General features: G+C 43.3%; 1 protein-coding gene across 4 annotated transcripts in view; it reads right to left on the minus strand.

The window, feature by feature from the left end:
- LOC124796435 (cAMP-specific 3',5'-cyclic phosphodiesterase 4A-like) overlaps positions 1-24,202 on the minus strand; it is a 323,597-nt gene that overhangs the window by 277,574 nt on the left and 21,821 nt on the right. For all 4 annotated transcript variants that reach the window (XM_047260627.1, XM_047260626.1, XM_047260625.1 and 1 more), the window contains exon 2: positions 9,067-9,130. In XM_047260627.1, the coding sequence (XP_047116583.1) occupies positions 9,067-9,130 (64 nt within the window). The remainder of the gene's footprint in view (positions 1-9,066; positions 9,131-24,202) is intronic.

Raw genomic sequence — 24,202 nt, forward strand, 5'->3', positions numbered from 1 at the left:
AAGACGCCATTCGTCTTTCAAAATATTAAAAACACACCATACCGCCAGATCTAGCCGCCGCCCCCCCCCCCTCGCTCTCTCTCTCTCTCTCTCTCTCTCTCTCACCACTACATACTATCGTATGTATATCGTCAGTGTTAGCGCCATAAAGAGAGATTGGAAACACCAGAGATTTTAGCACTTTTAATTTAGTATGTCTGGTTACGGCTTGGTCTTTACAAATCACTGTCAGCTTCGATGATGCATCCCTACCCAGAACAATTCCATGTCGTATTTTCTGTGTGAAGCTCAAATGGTTCAAATGGCTCTGACCACTATGGGACTCTGAGGTCATAAGTCCTCTAGACTTAGAACTACTTAAACCTAACTAACCTAAGGACATCACACACATCCATGCCCGAGGCAGGCTTCGAACCTGCGACCGTAGTAGCAGTGCGGTTCCCGACTGAAGCGCCTAGAACCGCTCGGCCACAACAGCCGGCTCTGTGTGAAGCCACACTCTCTCTGAACCACAGAATCCACATAGACAAAAAGATCATCTTCTTCATATTATGACAGTACATCAATAGATGGTAGTGACTCCCTCTGTCAGTTATGATCTTGGTTTTTTCTTATAACTTGACAATCCAACTTTCTCGCTTTCTCTCTAAGTGCATCCAATAATGTTCTTTTATAAATAAATATAGAATTCAGCAGAACAAGAAACAGTCGTAAACCATTGCTCCATTTTCCTATTGCAGGTTTGAAAGAACTAATACAACAATCGGATGAATCATGAATGACTGTGAAAAGGTTAAATGTACTGAGAAAGAATAGTTACGCCATGACGCCTCAAGGAGTAGGAGACTGAAAGAAAAATGATAAATATTTGTTTCAAAAGTAGTGAGGAAGACAGTTACCAGAAACCTAAAACCACCACAGTTAGGGAACTGGTTGTTAGATCGACTGAGACCTACAGATGCTACACAGTAACGAATTATTGTGAATGTATGTACGCTCCATCTAATTTTATTTTTTAAACTGGTTAAATTTACTTTCACTTCACTTTCAAAGAAAAGGCTAAGTACACTGATCTCTACACTGACGAAATGTCTGGTGCCAATAACGAAGCGATATGGGATGTTCTGTCCCCTGTCGTTTCCTGGCATGCCCGCACATTTCAGTAAACACACATCAGCGCGCTCACATGTAAACTGCAGTGAATCGAGCAACGGGTACCTTATTGTAACCTGCTTGCCTGTAACAATGCCAGTGGGGATTTACAAACCTTTCGCTCAGCAAATGTTTCAATCACAGCATCAAAGCATCAAAATCTACACTATGTTATCAAAAATATCCGGACACCTGGCTGAAAATGACAAGTTCGTGGCGCCTTCCATCGGTAATGCTGGAATTCAATATGGTGTTGGCCCACCCTTAGCCCTGATGACAGCTTCCACTCTCGCAGGTATACGTTCAATCAGGTGCTGGAAGGTTTCTTAGGGAATGGCAGACCATTCTTCACGGAGTGCTGCACTGAGGAGAGGTATCGATGTCGGTGGTCTATAGGATTCACGTCAGGACTCTGTGCAGTCCTGTCCATTATAGGGATGTTATTGTCATGTAACCACTCTGCCATAGGCCGTTCATTATGAACAGGTGCTCGATCGTGTTGAAAGATGTAATCGCCATACCCGAATTCCTCAACAGTGGAAAGAAAGAAGGTGCTTCAAACATCAATGTTGGCCTGTGCTGTGAATAGCGCCGCGCAAAACAAGGGGTGCAAGCCCCATCCATGAAAAACACTACCACACCATCACACCACCGCCTCCGAATTTTATTGTTGGCACTACACGCGCTGGCAGATGTCGTTCACTGGGCATTCGCAATACCCACACCCTCCCATCGGATCGCCACATTGTGTAACGTGATTCGTCACCGCACACAACGTTATTCCATTGTTCAATCGACCAATATTTATACTCATTACACCATGCGTGGCGTCGTATGGCATTTACCAGCGTGATGTGTGGCTTATGAGCATCTGCTCGACCATGAAATCCAAGTTTTACTATCTCCACTTGCAGTGGATCCTGATGCAGTTTGGGATTCCAGTGTAATGGTTTGGATAGATGTCTGAGTATTACACATTACGACCCTCTTCAACTGTCGGCAATCAGTCAACAGACGAGGTCGGCGTGCACGCTTTTGCGCATACGTGTCCTTCACGTTTCCTCTTCACTATCACATTGGAAACAGTGGACCTAGGAATGTTTAGGAGTGTGGAAATCACACTTACAGACGTATGACACAAGTGACACCCAAACATCTGACTACGTTCGAAGTCCTCGAGTTCCGCAGAGCGCCCCATTCTGCTCTCTCACGATGTCTAATGACTACTGAGGTCGCTGATATGGAGTACCTGGCAGTAGATGGCAGCACAATGCACCTAATATGAAAAACGTATGTTTTAGGGGTGTCTGGATACTTTTGATCACATAGTGCAGTTGCCTAACCAAATTTATTCATTTGTCCAGGGCCCCAAATCTGAGACCCGTCGTTGATGTACCGCTTATCTGAAGCAATTTTTCTTGAATAAATTTCTTGAATTCATATCTGTCATTTCATTTCTAGTTTCACTATGAAATAATTTCCTCTTCTGTTCACATCTCCCGAAATTTAGGTAGATATTACTTACACTGGCAACAACTTTAGCTTGAAGGAGGTGGTGTCCCAACATTCTCGCAGGTATTTTAAGTCATTCGATAAGCTCTCCAAGTGTACTACCTGAAAATCAGGAGCTTGTAATAATTTGCTTATGCAGTCAATTGATACAACAGCTGTAGCCAGATTGATGCCATGATTAAACACTTGAAAGACGTCACATAATCCATAACAACCCCGTATCACAGAGAGTGTTTCAGTTAACAAATTTAACTTATTGACAGTATCAACAGTTACCCATGTGAGCTGCAACTGGCCGTGCATCGTGAGCCCGAGCAGTCCAACGGGAAGGACTTCCCATACACTGTTTGAGAATTTCCTACAGTTATGGGATGCAACTGAAAAGGTTGTGAAGCAGTTGAATCACTCCGAAAAAGTATCTGTTTCGTGAATGTCTGCTGCAACAGGCAGAAGACGTGCTTTGTTGATGTATGCACATTTTTCTAGTTTTTGACTGAGATAAGCTCACGCTGCAGTGTACCTCTTCGGCAAGTCAACAGAAACAGCTAAGTAAAAAATCCGTACAATCCGAACGTTTATTTATATCTAAAGGCTAACTTCGGAATTTTCCTTTATGTGCGACCGCGTGTGCAAGTTGTGTGTTCCGATTTGACGTTCTAGGTTCGCATATTTTACTGTTCACGCCGCTTCTGCATACTGGTAATCTGTCACTAATTTTGTCAATACCCGTTTGTAGTGTGATATATTATGAAATTACGAATATTCGCGAGTGCCGCGATAAACTCTTGCCGTTATCGTCAATTGTAGGCTCAAACTTATTTGTACTCTTTTCAAATTTTTGGTAACAGTAGCCCTATTCTCTTTCAAAACAATCGTTCTCTAATTTTATTGTATAATTTCGTAAGAAACTGGTCATTTTCGAGAATTGTTGGACACTTGCAAAACTATATTTCCCAAAGTTACTGGTACGAGTATTTTTGAATAAGGTATTTCGTAGCAAGTAAGCGTTTTGACACAAAGTTACTGCCAAAGAATAGATAACCCCGAATTTCATTGTACATCAACGCAAATAAGCGTGCACTGTCGAAAATTTTCAGAAGTTACTATTTTCCTGTTCATAATTTAATCTGTTGTAAATCGGCGTTTGTGATTTAGTAACTGCAGCAGATACTCTTAACATATTGTGTTACATCTAGTCTTTCCGTAAAGAGGAACATATATTATCCACGTTTATCGTAAACTAACCGTATTTTTTTATTTGTTAGTAACTATAACTAACCTCAAAAAGTTTTAGGAAATTCGTAATTTTTACCACAGGTTCTTCTATTGCCCTAATAGAAATCTCATTTTGTGTATTTGCTGCAATTCTTACATGGAATGAGTAATTTTTTAGCTCGACAGATATCAAAGACAATCAGCAGGCTTAGTTTATAGTTATTTGTTCACTGTTCTGTAATACTTTGCACCAGACAAAATGCAGCAATGCAGCGCCACGGCGAGTGCTATTCCCGTACACGGGATCATGTTCATGACTATTGCTAAACGATTGGCAGCTACTGCAAATCAGTGTGTTGGAAGAGCTCCCAAGAGTCATGTAACTGTGTTGCCAGTACTAAAGGCTCCTCAAGTACTATTCTTTCCTGCTGATCCTGTCCCCTCTGTAGAAAGTACGGGATTTGTCAATAGTCGTCCATTTGACTGCGAGCAGTGCTTTAATGGTAGATCTAGGGGTCTTGTAATGTGGACTGGAACCAGGGTGTTATACCGATCGCCCTAACCAACAAGTTCTAGGTGCTGTGTTTCCGTGAAACCGAGCCAGTGGAACTCACTTCACCAGTTTTCGGGAAGCTTGTTTTGTCAGATGTCAAGATGAGACAAACGCAATAGGACAGGGGTCTATTAATTGTCGGCAGTTCAAACGTACGCCGAATATTGTAACCCTTAGTGAAATGACAACAAGGGACAGGAATGGACGCCAGGCACACTCAGTGCGTTTGCCTGGGGGCCTCATTCAGTGTGTTGAAGAGCCTATTCCGGCAGCCAGCAATGCAAACTGTGGCGCACATTGAAATAAATGATGCCTGTCGTCTAGTCTTTAAGGTTATACTTGGATCATTCCAGCGACCGGTGGAGAAGGTTGAGAAGACCAGCCTTGTGCACAGAGTCTCAACGAAGCTCACCATTTGCTGCTTTGTCCCCAGAACTGAACCAGAGACTTCGAAAGTTCTGTGACAAGCTACGGTGCGACTTCCTTGACTTGCGGCATAGTGTTGAAAACTGTAGGATCCCCTCAAATGGGTCAGATGTGCACTACAAATCAGAGGCTGCTACTCAGGTAGCTGACTGTGTATGGGGTACGCACAAGGTTTTTTAATATATCAGGCGACTCTCCATCCAATCCAGACAACGATAACTGCAGGAAACCCCGAAGTATCAGTGTTAGATCGAAATAAATGCCTCCTACAGGTGAGAATATTAAGATCCTAGTGGTTAACTGCCAAAGCATTCGCAAGAAAATGCCAGAGTTTGAAGCGCTCGTGAAAAGCAGTGAAGCTCAGATAATACTAGGGATATAAAGCTGGTTGGAACCTGAAATTAATAGTAGTGAGATTTTTAGGGGAAATTTAACTGTATAGCGAAAGGATAGGCTACTGGGAAATGGAGGCGGTGTATCTGTTGCAGTAGACGAGAAACTAAAATTCACCGAGATAGTATGATAGCATGTATCTCACATGCAGCTCAAATTTCTATCTCGGTGAATTTTAGTGTGGGCAAGGCTCAGTGACAAGGGTAGGCATAAATTGGTAATTGGGTCCTCCTATCGTCCACCAGGCTCATATCCTGATATAACCGAAAACTTTAGGAGGAAACTGCATTTCGTTTATACCTAAGTTCCTCGACCGTAGTGTAATATCAGTGGAGACTTTAATCATCCAACGATCAACTGGGAAAAGTACAGTTTTCTTAGTGGTGGGTCACAGGACGTCCCGTGAAACATTACTCACGCCTTCTCTGAAATCTATGAAGAACAGATAGTTCGGAACCCCACTGATGATGGAAATACATTGGATCTTATGGCAACAAACAGACGTGACCTCTTTGAGGATGTCCAGATCGAAACTGGTGTAAGTGATACTGATTTGGCTGTGGCAACATTGATTATCAAAGCAAAAAGGGCAACTAAATCAAGAAGAAAGATACAGAGGTTCACTAAATTGTATTAAAAAATCAGTAGTGTCATAAATCAATAAGGAACTTGAAACTTTCAGCGCAAGGCGGGAGCATGCAGAGGAACTTTGGCTCAAGATTAAAATAATGATTGACCATGCACTGGACAGATTTGTACGCAGTAGAACAGTTCATAACAGGAGGGACCCTCCACAGTATACAGTAAGAAACTTCTATAGAAATAGAGACTACTGAATAATATACGTAAAAGAAAGCATAGGACTGCAGATAAAGAGATGCTGAAATTCTGGTCGTGTGTACAGACTGTTAGTGGCACCTAAGTTAAGCTCACAGTCCCTAGCGAATGTGACAGGAACTAAAATTAATGGTAGCAAAGCAAAAGCAGGTAAAATGGGACGTACCCTTTGCCGTGCCCTTTGCAATGGTTGGCAAATTATGAATGTAGACGTAGATGACAACTCTCACGTGCATGTACTTATGTAAGACTACAACAAGCATACAGAGAAAAAATTGCAAGAGGATTCCACTGAAGAAAACGTGTGTAAGCACCTTTATAAGATCCTCTAATATTACTTCCGTGATTACAACCTTGTCCGCAACGTTCACTGATAGGAATCGAGTGTTTCACAACTATTGGTTGAATTAAATGTGCAACAGCAACTCCAGTTTTGTGAATGCTTTTAACAAATTCCGAAGACCATTCCTTTATTTCATATTTATTAATTTCCTTATTGAAGAAAATTTAAACCACTGTGAATATTCTCTCTTCAACATAATCGAATCAGTAATTGCATCAACAATAACTGTGTAGTATTTCTCATTTTCTCTCTGCATCATGGTGGCACACCTGACATGGGTAGAACTAGAAATAAATTCTTTCTGGGTGTCACTTAAAGATATGCACTTTTAAACGCTTTCTAGCTTGTCCGTATCTGCCCTTGCTAATATGTTTTGCAATAACTGGATAATAGTGATTCAAGAGCTCTAATATTCGGAGGAAATTTCCATTATTTGCATTTCCAATTTTCTGAGATGAATCTCTGAACGCCAAGCCTCTTCGACCAAGAAATAATGTCACATCATGTAACATGAGAGGTGCCATGTAAGTTGACCATTCTAGGGAGGAACAAAAGAATAACATTACTTCTTTACTTCCCGAATATCGGCATGGTCAATTTACCTCTTTCACGTCATTTCATTTCTTCATTTTTACGATTCTTCCAGGACAACTAAATACAAATAGGTATATCAAATACATACATTTTATTTTGCTCTATAAAGCAACATATTTTCTGTGTATTTCATGTAAAATCACGTTGTGATGGAATCAGAAGTGCCTTATCTTTGAATGTTGTTGGCAGGCCTACGAAATTAAAACGACGACTCACAGCTGTTGCCGTGTACGTTTTTTGGGGACATGTTTCGGCAATATTTCCAACAACGTTTAAAGAAAGCACATTTTCGACTCCATCACCAGGTGGTTTCAGCATACGCTGTCTAAAGAAAATATAGTGCATTCAAGATTAAACACGAAATAGAATTGTAGGCAATTGAACTGTAAGAATAATAAAAGTGAAGAATTGAAGCAGGACCTAGACTGGCTTTACTGGTGCTGGGGCAATGTTCTTTTATTTATTATATTGTACAAAATTTCTTTTACATAGTATTCCGATATTTGCCGACTGAGCACTCTGGATCCGAACCCTTGAGACACTTTGGCCTCCTATGATGTTTGGGCGCAGGGGATTTTGTCCCCCCCCCCCCCCCCCTCCTCGTCGTCTGGACTGTTTACTAATAGCATATATTTATGTGCCCTACAATTGTCCATCCGACAACCCAGACTGAGAAGTTTGCAGCCGAGATTGACACAGAATTGTCTAAATGTCTGATTTAGACCTTTTAATCAGTTCCAATCGAGAGGATCGTGATCAATTCTGGGTACGAAGCAGCAAAAACAGTCAACATGCTTCTACCATGCTAGCTGGCTTCACCAATTGAGCCAACCATCTAAAGTATGTTGTTCCAATGTTGTTCCATACGGTGCGAGCACTGCTGGACGCCCACACAGGGCAGGCGCAGGTTGGGTAGGCTACTCACAAAGTTCCCCTAACACACGCATTCTGTGCATACGCTATCCACCTGGGCACTCTTGCCTGTGGGTTCTCAGCCAGTGGACTACGACTGCGTACCCAAAAGCCATGCTGACTTCAGCTATAGTCTGCAACCAGTTACACGGGCGAAGTTCAATAGCCGCTGGCACGAACCTCCGCCATATATTGGATGAGGCCTCTTAACAAATGCACATAGGCGTTCTTTCTGATCAACATACACACCCACTGTGTTTGTCTCGATTTGGCAGCAAAACTTAGCACTGGTCCAACAGACGAGTTATCCAGTGTTCGCTGACATGTGTTATCGACATTAGGCAGAACCTCGTATCTGTTGCTAAGGTGTAAAGGGACAACTGCACCATCAGTAACCACAGTCAACTGTCAGCTATAGGTACACAAACCCACCACTGCCAGCGAATCATCCTTGAGTGGGGCAAACCGGTGAAATGATGTGCATCGGAAGATGAGAAACATCGGGGTTCCAGGCTGTCACAATTTTTGTCACTGATGCCTCAAGTCACTGCAGATTAGGGCAGCAGTATTATGCCCGCCAAAAGTGGCCAATGCAGCTTCCAGCTGTTTTTGGACAGCAGCCAATTTACCTTGTCTTCACTCGCAACGCCGTTTCTACCCACTTTCCTCTGTGTTAAACCGTATAAAATTACACATGTGTGGAGGGAGAATGGAAGGGGAGGGGACGTACTAGTCACTAACAAACAAATTGCAAGAAGAGTGTAAGAAGAAATCAAATTACGGTTTATGGTGCTGAAGGTAGTGTAAGTTGGCAACCCCCCCTAAAACAGATGCTGACACAGTCACCCGATAAGAATTCATCAAGAACATCTGGTTCATTTCACATGAGAGACCTCAGTCCAAATAGTATCCCTGATGATTACTTACAGGTCACTCCATAATAGTGGATGAGAATTTTCTCTCAAAACATTATACGATTTGTATACTTATATTATTTGACAACAGAAAAAAATTAATCAGCTGCCAATTCTGGTATTTCGATTTCTCAATTATCTGTACATGAACTAAATTACAAACATAATAAGCAATAGATGTAAGAAAAGTATTCGAAATCATGACTAATACTGACCACCAGTGACAGTATCCAACGTGAACGCGTTGAAAGGCCATTGCGACACACGATCCAGGACACACTGAAACAAACAAGGTAATATATTACATACAAAGATTTTTGAGATAGAAAGAAATTTGGTGCATGTTCAATGAATTTATCGAAACAGTCAGAATGTAACAAACAGACATACTCACCGTCACTGTATCCTCTCTGGCCAGTATTGAGACACTGTGGATTACGTCATAATGCGTTCATCTATTCCTGTCCATCCATCCAACTATTAATTCATTTATTTATTCCTGCTCCCACCTGGATTTGGATGCCCATTCTACCTGCCACGCAAAACTCATGTTAAGTCTTGTTTCCTTCAACAATTTCCTCTTTCACCTAAGAAGATAACGAATCTATCGGTTTTTTAATTTGTCTCTGTCAGTTTTCTATGTGTGCTAAGTAATAATTTATTTACTCACAGTTTTATTTCTTTCTTGTTTATTTACACAGCTTTTTCTTTCAGTTTATTGAACACTAGATTTCGACGTCTGTTCCGAAATTTGCTAGTCAATGCTTTACTCTGTTCACAGGAAAACAGATTGTTCGTAACGATATACAACTGATTGATGTAAAAGTAATTGCGGTAGTTTCCAAGGGACTATTCGGGGCTGGTACTATTTATAATATACGTAAATGATCTTGTGGATAATGCTGGAAGCTCCAAGGGGATGTTTGCAGATACCGCAGTTGACTAGAGAAAAGTTGGAACTCCAGAAGGCTGTAGTAATATGCAGGAAAATCTGTAGGAACACGCACTTGACCTGAATGTAAATCCATGTAACACATTATCCATAAACAGATGAAGATATTCATTACTATTTGATTACACTATTGGCACTAAATCATTCGAAACAATAACAACTGTGAAATTCTGTCGACTCCCAATAATTCAAAGTTCAAGGGACCTTAAAAAAGTTTGAATAGCTGAGAGTTCGATTCAACAAAGGTTTGACTGTTCAATGTGGGAATCATCAGATATCAAAATAAGAGTATACAGTCCAAAAACGTTAAAAAAGAAATTAATGGTCTAATTGTCTAATGACAGAATTAGCAAGAATCGACTACCTAGATGTAACTACATGGAGCAATGGAAAGTGGAATACCACATAAAACAAATTGTAGGAAAAGAACAATCAGTGATGGGATACTCTGGAAGAGTTTTGTGCAAATGTAATTCATTCACCAAAGAAATTGCTAGAAAAAAACAATTGTTCAACTATTTCATTAATATTGCACCGATTTTCGGGATCATCGCCAGACTTGATTAATAAAAGAGATAAAGGAGATCCAATGAAAAGTGATGAATTTTATATCAGATTGTCCGCAGCCCGTGGTCTTGCGGTAGCGTTCTCGCTTCCTGCGCACGGGGTCCCGGGTTCGATTCCCGGCGGGGTCAGGGATTTTCTCTGCCTCGTGATGACTGGGTGTTGTGTGCTCATCATCATTTCATCTTCATTGACTCGCAAGTCGCCGAAGTGGCGTCAACTAAAAAGGACTTGCAATACGGCGGCCGAACTTCCCCGCATGGGGCCTCCCGGCCAACAATGCCATACGATCATTTCATTTCATTCATTTATATCAGATTTGTTGGTTTAAAGGTAAAATAATTACACAAGGGAAAGAAGAAAAGAAAAGAGACGTACAACACAATAACAGGAGAAAGGAAGAACCAGAAGAACGTGAGGAGGACAACCACCACTACCATGGACAAAATAGGAAAAGAAAACCACAGATAGAAGCAAGAAACAGGTAGAAGGGGTAAAAACAAGAGAGCAGATGACCGTGGCTGACCGACCACGAGAATAAAAAGGAATAGTCAGCCACTCTGCGACACATTAAAACATCCACCCTAAAAGCATTAGAGTGGAGAACACAATGGGACAAAGGACATGCGCTAAAACTAATATAGAATGATAAAACCCACCGACACGTATAAAACGTAAAACTAAATTAGCCGATGAGGCTTTGTCACCTAAATTTAATGTCAACGAGTCAAGTAACTGAAGAGTCCGTCGCAGGACAGCCAAAGGACAGCTCACCAAGATAAGGGCCACTGTCAGCCGGGCGTCGCACCGACACTGAGGTGGGTCATCACGGCGCAGGAGGTAGCCGTGAGTCACCCAAGCGTGGCCAATGCGGAGCCGGCAGAGAATCATAGAGCCCCTGCGAGAGGCCCGCATGGAGGACTGCCACACATTCGTAGTCTCCTTAATGACACGCAGTTTGTTGTGCGTGCTGAGGTTATGCCATTTCGTCTCCCAAAGCCCCAAAAACTTGCGGCCTAGTACTGAACGCAGGTCAGTTGCAAAGAAGCCGATCTCCATAAGAGTTTTCCCGGCCTGTTTGGCCAGCCTGTCGGCAAGTTCGTTGTCTGGGATTCCGACGTCACCTGGGGTCCAGACAAACACCACTGAACGACTGGATCGTTCCAGGGCATAGATGGACTCCTGGATGGTCCATACCAAAGGATGACAAGGGTAGCACTGGTCGATAGCTTGTAGGCTGCTCAAGGAGTCAGTACACACAAGAAACGACTCCTTAGGGCATGAACGAATGTGCTCAAGAGCACAATATATAGCCACCAGCTCAGCAGTGAAAACACTGCAGCCATGGGGCAAGGAATGCAGTTCAATATGTCCTCCATGGACATACGCGAAGCCGACGTGCGCATCAGCCATGAGGCCGTCGGTGTAAACTACTTCATGGCCTCGGTACATGTCAAGAATCGAGAGGAAGTGGCAGCGGATAGCCGCGGGGTTAACTGAGTCCTTAGGGCCATTTGGAAGGTCCAGGCGTAGCCGCGGCCTAGGTGCACGCCATGGAGGTGTACGTGAATGGACCTCAAGCATAGGTGGTAAAGGCAAGGAGTCCAGTTCGGACAGAAGAGACTGGACGCTAACTGCAATTGTAAGCCCTGACCTGGGCCACTGATGCGGGAGATGAACCGCCGTGGGTGGGGAAAGGAGACGGTGATTCGGATGCACAGGAGAACTACGAACGTGTGCAACGTAACTCGCCAGCAATTGTGCACGTCTAACCTGCAATGGAGGGACTCCGGCCTCCACAAGAACGCTGGTCACTGGACTCGTCCTAAAAGCTCCTATCGCTAGGCGAACGCTACAGTGTTGCACTGGGTCGAGTAAGTGCAACGCTGAGGGAGCCGCCGAACCATAAAGCTGACTCCCATAGTCAAAGCGGGACTGAACAAGAGCTCTGTAGAGCTGCAGCAGCTTAGAGAAGTCTGCACCCCAGTTGATGTTGCTCAGGCAGCGGAGGGCATTGAGATGCTGCCAGCACATCCGCTTAAGCTGACGAAGGTGAGGAAGCCACGCCAATCGGGCGTCGAAAATCAGTCCTAAGAAATATGTCTCCACTACAGCGAGTGAATCATCAGTAACGTAAAGTTCTGTTTCTGGATCAACGATACGACGTCGACAAAAGTGCATAACACACGAATTTGCGGCCGAAAACTGGAAACCGTGGTGCTCCAGGGAAGGGTACCGCTTATGCCGCTGTAGAGCTCGCCAACGCTCCTTAATTGCCTTCAGCGACTTCCGGCGACCACCAAGGGACTGCCTTTCGCCGGGGGCACCCTAAGTTTTCTGCCACAGAAACGATTGTTGTAGTCGCCTGCTCAACCATCACATAGATGTTACCATGTGGGGGAGATTCAACGGTGACAGCTGCAGATTGATAAATCAATGGCCGAGTAATTACCATGAGCCACCCTTAAATGTGTGGCAGCTATAGTATTTAAGGAGCAGAGGTCGAACTGAGGCAGTAAAGTTTCGACATCTCTGCCTCGGCCAGTAAGCATGGTGCCACCCCAAAAGGGGTTATAGGCATTAAAATCTCCCAAAAGTAAGAAAGGTTTAGGGAGTTGATCAATAAGTGGAGTTAATACATTCAGGGATACTGCACCATCTGGAGGAAGATACACATTGCAGACAGTTATTTCCTGCGTCGGCCTTATTCTGACAGGCACAGCTTCAAGAGGTGTTTGAAGGGGCACAGTTTCCTAAAGACTGAGTTTAGGACATAAACGCAAACTTCACCTGACACTTGATTATAGGCACTATTTTTTCCTGTAGTATCCCATACAGCCGCAGAGGGCAAGGGTCCGCATTGCCAGGAACCAGGTTTCCTGGAGGGCAATGCAGAAAGCAGGTGTAAAGCTTAACAGTTGCTGTAGCTCAGTTAGGCGGTGGAAAAAACCTCCACAATCCCACTGGAGGATTACGTCATCGTGAGACTGGGAAGGCATGGAATACTCAATGAGGCAGTTTACGCCTCAGGGTCACCTGCTGCCACCGACTTTTTGCCAGAGCAGTCTATATCCATTGTGTATGAGGCTCCGACAAGATCTAGGTCCTCAGTGGACGCCAGGATCTCCACCTCATCTGCAGATGCAGAGCTTGTAGGTAGTGGTGGTGTGGGTGCCATACAATTCCCTTGGTCTTGGGGACCTTCTTTTTGGATTTCTCTCACTGCTCCTTGGGTTTCCCTGGCTGGGAGGACTTCATTGATTCAGTCTCCAGGACTGAAGATGAGCATGAAGCCCTGTGACCAGCTGCTTTTGGTCTCTTCAGCCACTGGCAGGTGTCATCTTTCCCACTAGCAGAAACCTGGGAAGGGAGTGACCCAAGGGACCCCTTCCTAGCGAGAGGAGCCGAAGAAACCTGATGCTTCTCTGGCTCAGAAGTAGGGACTGATATCCCCAATGGTTGTGGAGGTTTTGCTCCCGAAGTAGGTGGTGCGGGAGCAACAAGGAGGAAAATGCCCCCACCACGTAGGGGGCAGGTGTAGTTTTCTGGTTCCAAGAGGCGATAGGAATGGAAGGAACTGATGGGGCGACAACTGTTCTCATAGCGGCGGCGTAGGAGGAGGCCATAGCCACAGGATGTAGGCGCTCTAATTTCCCCTTAGCCTCAGTGTAGGTCAGTCGGTCCTAGTCTTATATTCCATGATTTTCCTCTCTTTCTGTAAAATCCTGCAGTCTGGCGAGCATGGTGAATGATGCTTTCTGCAAGTGACACAGATGGAAGGCGGGGCACATGGAGTATTGGGATGTGATGGACGTCCACAATCCCAAGATGTGACGCTGGAAGCACAGTGGGAAGACATATGGCCGAATTCCCAGCACTTAAAGCACCACACTGGGGAAGGGGTATATGGCTTGATGTCACAACGGTAGACCATCACCTTGACCTTCTCAGGCAATGGGTCACCCTCGAAGGCCAAGATGAAGGCACTGGTGGCAACCTGCTTATCCCTCGGACCCTGTTGGATGCGCCAGACGAAGTGAACATCGTCAGATTGCAATAGAAGGTCCCTGTGGCATATAATACCCTGGACCATATTTAAGCTCTTATGGGGCGTGATGGTAACAGAAACATCCCCCAACTTGTCACAATCGAGTAATGCCCGTGACTGGGCAGAGGATGCTGTTTTTATAAGTACTAACCCAGAGCGCATTTTCGACAAGCTCTCCACCTCCCCAAAATTACCCTCCAAATCCTGCACAAAAAAAACTGAGGCTTCATGGACATAAAGTATTCCCCATCAACTCTCGTACATATGAGGTACCGGGGCGAATAAGCTTCACTGCCACCCTTATCCTCGCGTTCCTCCTATGGCGTGGCCAAGGAGGGGAACGATTTTGGGTCATATTTCTTAGCATCGAAGTTAGAATTTACCCGCTTAGAGATTGCTGGCGGCGGACCACCAGCAAGAGATGACGTACTAAGCTTAATGGCGTATCTACCGCCCTGATGCCACCCACTCCGACCAGGGCCCTCCCCATGGGCTCCACCCAGCCTCAGCAAGGGCCACCTGGCAGAATGGCCATTGCTGGGGAGTCCCGATGCCCTAGGGAGATGGGCATCTTCTCCATGGCATACATGGGGAGTTAACGGCGCAGTCATCAGCAGAGCGATCCCTGTGTTGTCAGGGGGCTACAAGCAACAGGGTACATGGCGGCCCCACCACAATGGGCTGGCTACTGTGCTGGGTATGAGGTGCTAAGAAGTCCATGGCCATCGTCGGCGCAGAAAGCGACACTTCATAGTGCATGGTGGAAAACGTACTCAGGAAGGGGTCATCGCCCAAGAAGTGGAGAATGAGCGGGACTGCAATGCGACGACGAGAAAGTGGGCTAAAGATCTCAATGCACGATGGACACGATGCACCATGTAAGGTCCCCTTCCCCAACTGTCTCGCTCTTCGGGAAAATGTAGAAAGATGGAGGTGAAACCCGACATTGGATCATCACGTAAAGGGCGAAACGTGTGAGAGTCCTTTTAGTCGCCTCTTACGGAAGGCAGGAATACCTTGGGCCTATTCTAACTCCCAGACCTACAGAGGGATTTGTATCAGAGTTGGTTAGTGAGACAGAGTGTTGCGGAGATTCTCAACTAATTCCAGAGGCAGATGCTACATGGTATTCATCATGTGTCATAGATTACTGTTTCAATTCCAGGAGCAGATGGGTAACATAATAATGTCTTGTGAAACCAACTTTACGATAAAATCAACGAAATTAGCGCTGATTCAGCGGTGAGGTTTAATCGGGAGTCATTTTTCCCACACACCATTCGCGAATGGAACAAATGGTTCAAATGGCTCTGAGCACTATGGGACTTAACATCGGAGGTCATCAGTCCCCTAGAACTTAGAACTACTTAAACCTAACTAGCCTAAGGACATCACACACATCCATGCCTGAGGCAGGATTCGAACCTGAGACCGTAGCAGTCGCGCAGTTCCAGACTGAAGCGCCTAGAACCGCTCGGCCACAGCGACCGGCGCAAATGGAACAGAGAATGAGGAAAAATAACAGTGGTAACATAAGTACCCTTGCTTGATGAGTATACATGTGAAATTTTGGGAGGCTAACAAACAACGAAATTTCATTTATTGTGTGTATATAGCGTGAGAGCGAGAATACATGACTCGATTGGTAGGTAACAGGGGTATACAGGGTGAAAAATTTAATACGCAGAGATGCCAACCCTGGTAACAACAACAGTTCTAATCTGGCTGAGCAATGAGACAAACCAAGCTTTCGTGACATATGAGTACGTCGATCCAAGCTACTTCAGCTCTATGCCATAGTTCATTAATCTTAATTGCTTAAGGGCATGCCAGACTTTCAGCAATTCATGACTAGATCTTTTCAGCAAGAATGTGCTGGGCATGACAACCTCGAACACCCTATGTGTCAAAGTAGCTCTGCACAGCCAGGGAGACATGGGGCCTTGCATTATTTTACTGGAAGATAACTTACAGAGACCTCACAAATAAGGCGCAACAACTGGATTTTACACTTTAGAAATTTAATACCTGCTGTTCCAAGTACGAGCTGAGCGAAACAGAGATGATAGTGTTGTGTACCCATTGGCACCCCAAACCATCAAGCTAGTTGGTGGAACTGTGTAACAATGGCGAATGTTGTCTGGCAATGTTCGTTCTCCTCAAAGCCTCCATACAGGGATACAACCATTGCGATGCTGAAAGCAAAACTGGAAATCGTCTGAAAAGACGACGTGGTACCGCTAGGTGTCTACTGCTGTCACTGGGCGCCCTAACGCATGTGCACCTCACTCTGGTACTAGGTCAAGAGAAGGCGCGACAGTGCGAATTAGAAATATATTGAGTTATCCTGCTTTACTTACAGCATTCAAATAGCATTACTACAACTTCCTTGGTACTACTGCTCTGAAATGCTAATCCTTTACATACCCAACAAGCTTGTACTACATTTCTTGTTAAATTGTCATTTGTGGCATGCCGTCTTGACGGTGTTGCAGATTCATAGATGCAGTTCCATCTAACTGAAACTATGCCCCAATATTCCTAAAAATTAGTTATTTTGTCAACTCAGATCAGTAAACGTTTTCATCAATTCTGGATAGAGGATATTCTCTCTTTGTACTCTCCTTCATGAATGTTATGTAAAATGCAGTTAAATATTACTTATGTCTACACTATGTGATCAAAGGTATCCGGACAACTGGCTGAAAATGACGTACAAGTTAGTGACGCCCTCCATCGGTAATTCCGAAATTCAGCTTCCACTCTCGCAAGCATGCGTTCTATCAGGTGCTGGAAGGTTTCTTGGGGAATGGCAGCCCATTCTTTACGGAGTGCTATACAGAGGACAGGTATCGATGTCGGTCGGTGAGGTCTGGCACGAAGTCGGCCTTCCAAAACATCCCAAAGATGTTCTACAGGATTAGAACAGGACTATGTGCAGGCCAGTCCATTACAGGGATGTTATTGTCGTGTAACCACTCCACCACAAGCCGTGCATTATGAACAGGTGCTCGATCGTGTTGAACGATGCAATCGCCATCCCTGAATTGCTCTTCAACAGTGGGAAGCAAGGAGGTGCTTAAAACATCAATGTAAGCCTGTGCTTTGATAGTGCCACGCAAAACTACAAGGGGTGCAAACCCCCCCCCCCCCCCCCCCCCCGTTTCATGAAAAACAAGACCACACCATAACACCACCGCCTCCCAATTTTATTGTTGGCAGTACACACGCTGGCAGATGACGTTCACTGGGCATTCGTCATACCCACACCCTGCCATTCGTCGCTCCACACAACGTTTCCCCACTGTTCAATTGCCCGATGTTTACGCTCCTTACGCCAAGCGAGGGTCGTCTGGCATTTACCGGCGTGATGTGTGGCTTATAAGCAGCCACTCGACCATGAAATCCAAGTTTTCTCACCTCCCGCCTAACTGTCATAGTACTTGCAGTGGATCCTGATGCAGTTTGGAATTCCTGCATAGTGGTCTGGATAGATGTCTGCCTATTACGCATTACGACCCTCTTCAACTGTCGGCAATCTGTCAGTCAACAGACGAGGTCGGCGTATACGCTCTTGCACTGTACGTGTCCATTCAGGTTTCCACTTCACTATCACATCGGAGACAGAGGACCTATGGATGTTTAGGAGTGTGGAAATCAGGCTAACAGACATATGGCACAAGTGACACCCAATCACCTCACCACGTTCGAAGTCCTCGAGTTCCGCGGAGCGCCCCATTCTGCTCTCTCACGATCTCTAATGACTACTGAGGTCGCTGATATGGAGTAGGTGGCAGCACAATGAACCTAATATGAAAAAGTATGTTTTTTGGGGGTGTCTGGATAGTTTTGATCACACAGTGTATATCCTACACTCTGAAATCATCTGCATACCTTTTGCTCATGTTAGTGTTGCATTTTGAATGAAAGAGATAGCGAGTACGACATGTTTCTATTCAGTGATAGAACGTAAGTTAACAACTGGAGCAACTGTGTACCTCAGTGCAAACTATTCGTTACACAGAAATTTTATGCATATAGCCATACATATATTATAAAAAGGGTGTTTCTTTTTGAGTATATTTTGATGACAGTGCAGGACTGTTTATATTATTCATAGCATGATTCTTGTAATATGGAAGTAGAACCAAGCAACGTTTGGTCATGTAGTCACATGAATTTAGAAATGATGAATTTTCACTTCTTAACATTTTGTGACTATTTCCAGTTTATCAAGGAAAGACAAGTCAGTAATGGAGTGATTATGAAGAAGAACAAAATGTGTATGTTGCGTGATAAAATACTGAAAAGAGGTTGCAGACAGTTTGAGCATGGAAGGAGAATGAAGTTAGTGGAAAAATAAATTAACCACTACATTAATTAACAAACAGTACAGTCAGATGACTCAAGAAGCAGTCAATAAAATCTACAGTAAAATGCGGTGCAGGAAGGGACCAACTTAGACAGAGAAAATCTATATTTACTTGATTGCTCCAGCAGTTGGTGGTGGTGTTGGTGGTGGTGGTGATGTTCGTAGTGACAGTAGGTACGTATTACTCCTGCATCCCTATTTAAGTTTTACTTTAGCAACGAAGTACCGTGTACATAGACGAGAAAATGTATTTAATTCATAGATTTAACAGTAATTTTGAAATGAAATTGCATTAAGATGAGGAATTTTAAAATCTTCACTGTGTTTTCAAAAAACCAACAGTAGACACTATTTACATTCTAAATCAATACCAGTCACGTTTACTAAGAAACAGGGTCGAAACAAAAAGTGAGAGATAAATAAGATCGATTGATGAATGGGACTAGGACAGACATATAATGAAACAAACACTGGCCATGAAATATAACTAGTTATTTTAAATGATTCTAGAAAGAACAGGGACTAAAACTAACAACTGCAAACAAACACACTACATTTATTTAGCAGACAATTGATGCAGTACTGACAAACACCACATTCAAGGGGCAACCACTGAAGAAAAGGCAAAACTACTAACTTACCAAAAAGAAGTTATTCTACTGACCATGAGGATTTGTGAAGAAAGTTACTGTAATTATGCGCGTGAATGTAAATTTCCCTGGCGCGTACCACAGGTGAAAAACTCTCTGCTTCCATGTGTGTGACAATGCTGAGATACTGCGATGTTTTGGTGAGTGCCATACATACTATTCATCCTCTGGAAATGCGTCGGGACATTGGGAATGTCACTATATTTATACCAGTGGGGGTGGCTGACCACTCGACCTGCCTGGGGCCTTCGTGGCAGGCGGAAAATACGGAGTAGGCCAAAGGCCATGCCTCGTATCTTCACTTGGGCATTCTTAATCTGTCCTGCGTGTTGGCCTCTACTGGGTACACTCTTAGACTATAACCACAAATGTAGAATTTCCGTCAAACATAGTCAAGATCTTTCAGCCTTATTTACGAGATTGTCTGATATCCTTATTTCCGTGGATTCCTTTACAAATTTTTCCCAATTCCTGTTTGCTTGGCACAGCAACTTAGTGTTATCACAGAGAAAAGTGTATTCTTCATTTAGGCAGTGCTCTTACACTGCTGATTTCTTTCTTTGTCCCAGACAAGAAGATCTGTTGCTCACAGCGGTGTGTTCATCGTGGTATGTGACCAATTACATTTACAATGGAGTTAGCACAATGACTTTTTGGATGTCTTAAATTGGAAGAAGGCTGATGGTGCTCTGGGCTACGCAGTTTATATGGGGAAGACCCACACAGGGCGTGTACATGCAGCGAGCTGCCATCGTTCGGCATAGGGACAAACAATTCTAATCACACTGGTACATACAGCACATGTCACATTATGACAAATAAAGCCTCCTAGCCGAATTACCCCATCTGAAGGAAGTATTCCATAAAAAAAGACCACAGTCAAGTGTTCTGTGAAATAATTTGTCTAAAAGTAAGAAATAAAACCCAGAAACATTTGACACGCCTTTGAATGATACTCGTTGCGCCACACGCATTCTATTTCCTGATATTTGAAGGATTCTCTATTGAAACATTTTTAAGAGTGAAAAACGGTTGGAACTTTTTTACGCCTTCGGGTATACATGATAAAAAGATGTCCAGACGACACAGCACCAGACTGTATGGTCCACGTAACCCACCAAACAAATATCCTCTAATACCTAGAAGGTAAATTCTAAGATTATAAGTTAAACATTGAACTTCAAATTCTCAATTGGTACCTCATTTGCTGTACATGATTTTCAGCATCATTCAAAGGTACGTCTACTCTGTTTTATTTCTTACTTTTAGGTAAATGATTTTACAAAACATTTGACCTTTTTTTAAAATTCTTTTCAAGTTCTATTCAGAAAGCCTGAAAAACAATACATATGAATGTTAACCGGTCTTCTATTAACGCTAGGAGCAGAGAAGTTTCAATTTATGCTGTCATTTGATATTTATTTTACATGATAGAAAGAAATACACAATTTAAAATGTCATGAGAAATCAAAATCTGGTAACTTCTTCAGATCGTGAGGCGATCGACCTTCATGCTCACTGGTGGTTTCTTCAACACACGTACGAAAGTCTACAACGGAGTAAACATTTAAAGTGTGTGTGTGTGTGTGTGTGTGTGTGTGTGTGTGTGTGTGAACAAGTTTCTGTCCCCACATAGCATTAAACAGGTTTTAATTATGACACACATATCACCAGCGCAAATACATTTGTATATCATCCTGTAAAGCCGGAAATGCATATCATCCTATTTCCATCTGTTGCACTATAAATTTTTTTTCCTTATTTTGTTACCTGAAGACATGACATTTCTGTGTCTTTATATACTGTAATTGTTTTACTGTTTGTATATATGTATTTATGAATTTATGTTGATTTGTTTTGTGAATATTATTTGTATTTATACGCTGGGTCTGGCCTAGGGAAAACTATGCTATCGAACGACTACATCGATAGGTCGTGTGGAGAACGAAAGTCTTTAGGCTCTTTGGTAGTGTTAACTCTGCCGCGTGGAGCGCGGGCAGAGCAGAGAGCAGCGAGAGTCTGGCTGGGGTAGTGCAGTGGAGCAGGTGTGTTGTGTGACGCTCCCGCAAGTTGCCGCGCTTTCGGGGTTGGGCAGCATGTAATTGCGCTCGACTTTCTATGATAGTTTCTGACACGGTGTCGCGGACGGGAAGCATTAGCTGGCGCACATCAAGAGCCCGTTTCGTCTGGTGACCGTGTCGAGAAGAAGGCGCGCCAACATCCAGCTTCCACAACAGCGACGGCCGACAATGAGTGACTGTCGCCACCTCCTCGATCGACGGCTTCAAACCTTCAATCAACCAACAAGGAAGACTGGAAGCAAGTAAAGTTTTAGAACTGTATGGCAGACCTCAGCTTTTCAAACTGTTCAAATCAAATTACAGCAACGTAGCATGAACCTTTGTTGCTCACTGTCCCAATTGCATTACCAAGCAGGGTCCCTTCCTTTTCCGGAATGAACCCGAGTGTCGTTGAAATTCAAACGCCAGCATAATTCGATTTCACTGCTTTAATTTCAAAGTTCAGTTAAGGTATTCATAGCTGGCTACAATATTTAGATTACACAAGCACAAATCAAGAGTGCGAGTTTTGTTACCATATTTTAGCTTACCTGTGACTGCAGCTCAACTTGGTACGTACTAAATTTTACTATTGTTAATTGTTCAGAAGCATTTAATTCAATTTCAAAGTTAAATCTCTTATTTCTAAATTGCGTAGATTCAAGTACCTTTTGAAATGATTGTTGAGGTAGTCCAAGACTAACCGTATCTTACTGAATTTCGTTGTGGTTCAGAAAGAAAGCTCACTATTAACTTTAGTCACTAAATTAACTTTCGATTTTCCGGTTTTATTAATTCTTTTGCTAAATTAAGTCAGAGTGTAGCGAAATTTATTACTTCTGACAAACTTTCAGTTTCCACACTACACGTGTCAACCTTCAGTTGCCACGCTTCTAGTGCTAATTATATGTGTAATAACCTTTCTTTTTCAGTTACTATAGTAATTGTCCTTAGGACTGGCGACCGTAATTTCCCCCAAATCTCAAATATCTAATTACCGCTAGTTAATTGTTAACGTAACGGCCGCACATTTACTTTCTTTATTAACTTTACCCCTTTTCAAAATTAATTTCCACCAGTTTCATTTGCATTTTTCCTTTCATTTAGATGTAACCCTTTCCTCCCTCTTTACCGACAGATTAACTTCGGTGACGATTGCTTTTCCCAAATTTCCATTAGGTACACGCGGTTTAATTTATCACTGTCATTAGAGTCGATAAGTGAGGGGGAGGTTAAATCCGTTACTCGCATCTAGGTTTTCAGACCAAGCAGTGATGATCGATCTCAAACCCTACTCTGATACTTCATTGCCGCTGAAACAGTTGATCGATATTTTTTCTCTGTCGAGACTAGAAAAGGAGCGAACAGCTTGACCAATCGTTGCGATGTTGATTTTCACCGAACATCTCATTTGCCATAAGCATATCTTGACCCGACTGCTGTCGCAAACTTCTGTAAATGGCATGTGCGCTCATCAAAATGGTTTCGAAATCATGCTTTCGCCATGAGATTATCAACTTAGAGCCTGCTACGCAAATAGCCAGAGCATAACTTAATCATAGCTACTAACACTTGGTTCAAGGATCATGAAGGAAGGTTGTATACATGGAAGAAGCCTGGAGGTACTAGAAGGTATCACATAGATTATATAATGGTAAGACAGAGATTCAGGAACCAGGTTTTAAATTGTAAGACATTTCCAGGGACAGATGTGGACTCTGACCACAATCTATTGGTTATGGACTGCAGATTAAAACTGAAGAAACTGCTAAAAGGTGGGAATTTGAGGAGATGGGAATTGGATAAACTGAAAGAACCAGAGGTTTTAGAGAGCTTCAGGGAGAACATTAGGGAATGATTGACAAGAATGGGGGAAAGAAATACAGTAGAAGAAGAATGGGTAGCTTTGAGAGACGAAATAGTGAAGGTAGCAGAGGATCAAGTAGGTAAAAAGACGAGGGCTAATACAAATCCTTGGGTAACAAAAGAGATGTTGAATTTAACTGATGAAAGGAGAAAATATAAAAATGTAGTAAATGAAGCAGGCAAAAAGAAATACAAACGTATCGAAAATGAGAGCGACAGGAAGTGCAAAATGGCTAACCAGGGATGGCCAGAGGTAAACGCAACGATGTAGAGGCACATATCACTAGGGGTAAGATAGATACTGCCTACAGGAAAATTAAAGAGACCTTTGGAGAAAAGAGAACCACCTGTATGAATATCAAGAGCTCAGATGGAAACCCAGTTCTAAGCAAAGAAGGGAAAGCAGAAAGGGAGGAGGAGTATATAGAGGGTCCATACAACGGCGATGTACTTGAGGACAATATTACGGAAATGGAAGAGGAGGTAGATGAAGATGAAATGGGAGATATGATACTGCGTGAAGAGTTTGACAGAGCACTGAAAGACCTAAGTCGAAACAAGGCCCCAGGAATAGACAACATTCCATTAGAACTACTGACAGCCTTGGGAGAGCCAGGCCTAACAAAACTCTACCATCTGGTGAGCAAGAGGTATGAGACAGACGAAATACCCTCACACTTCAAGAAGAATATAATAATTCCATTCCCAAAGAAAGCAGGTATTGACAGATGTGAAAATTGCTGAACTATCAGTTTAAAAAGCCACGGCTGCAAAATAATAACACGAATTCTTTACAGACGAATGGAAAAACTGGTAGAAGCTGACCTCGGGGAAGATCA

The sequence above is a fragment of the Schistocerca piceifrons genome, chromosome 4 (assembly GCF_021461385.2).
Source record: "Schistocerca piceifrons isolate TAMUIC-IGC-003096 chromosome 4, iqSchPice1.1, whole genome shotgun sequence".
Lineage (NCBI taxonomy): Eukaryota > Metazoa > Arthropoda > Insecta > Orthoptera > Acrididae > Schistocerca > Schistocerca piceifrons.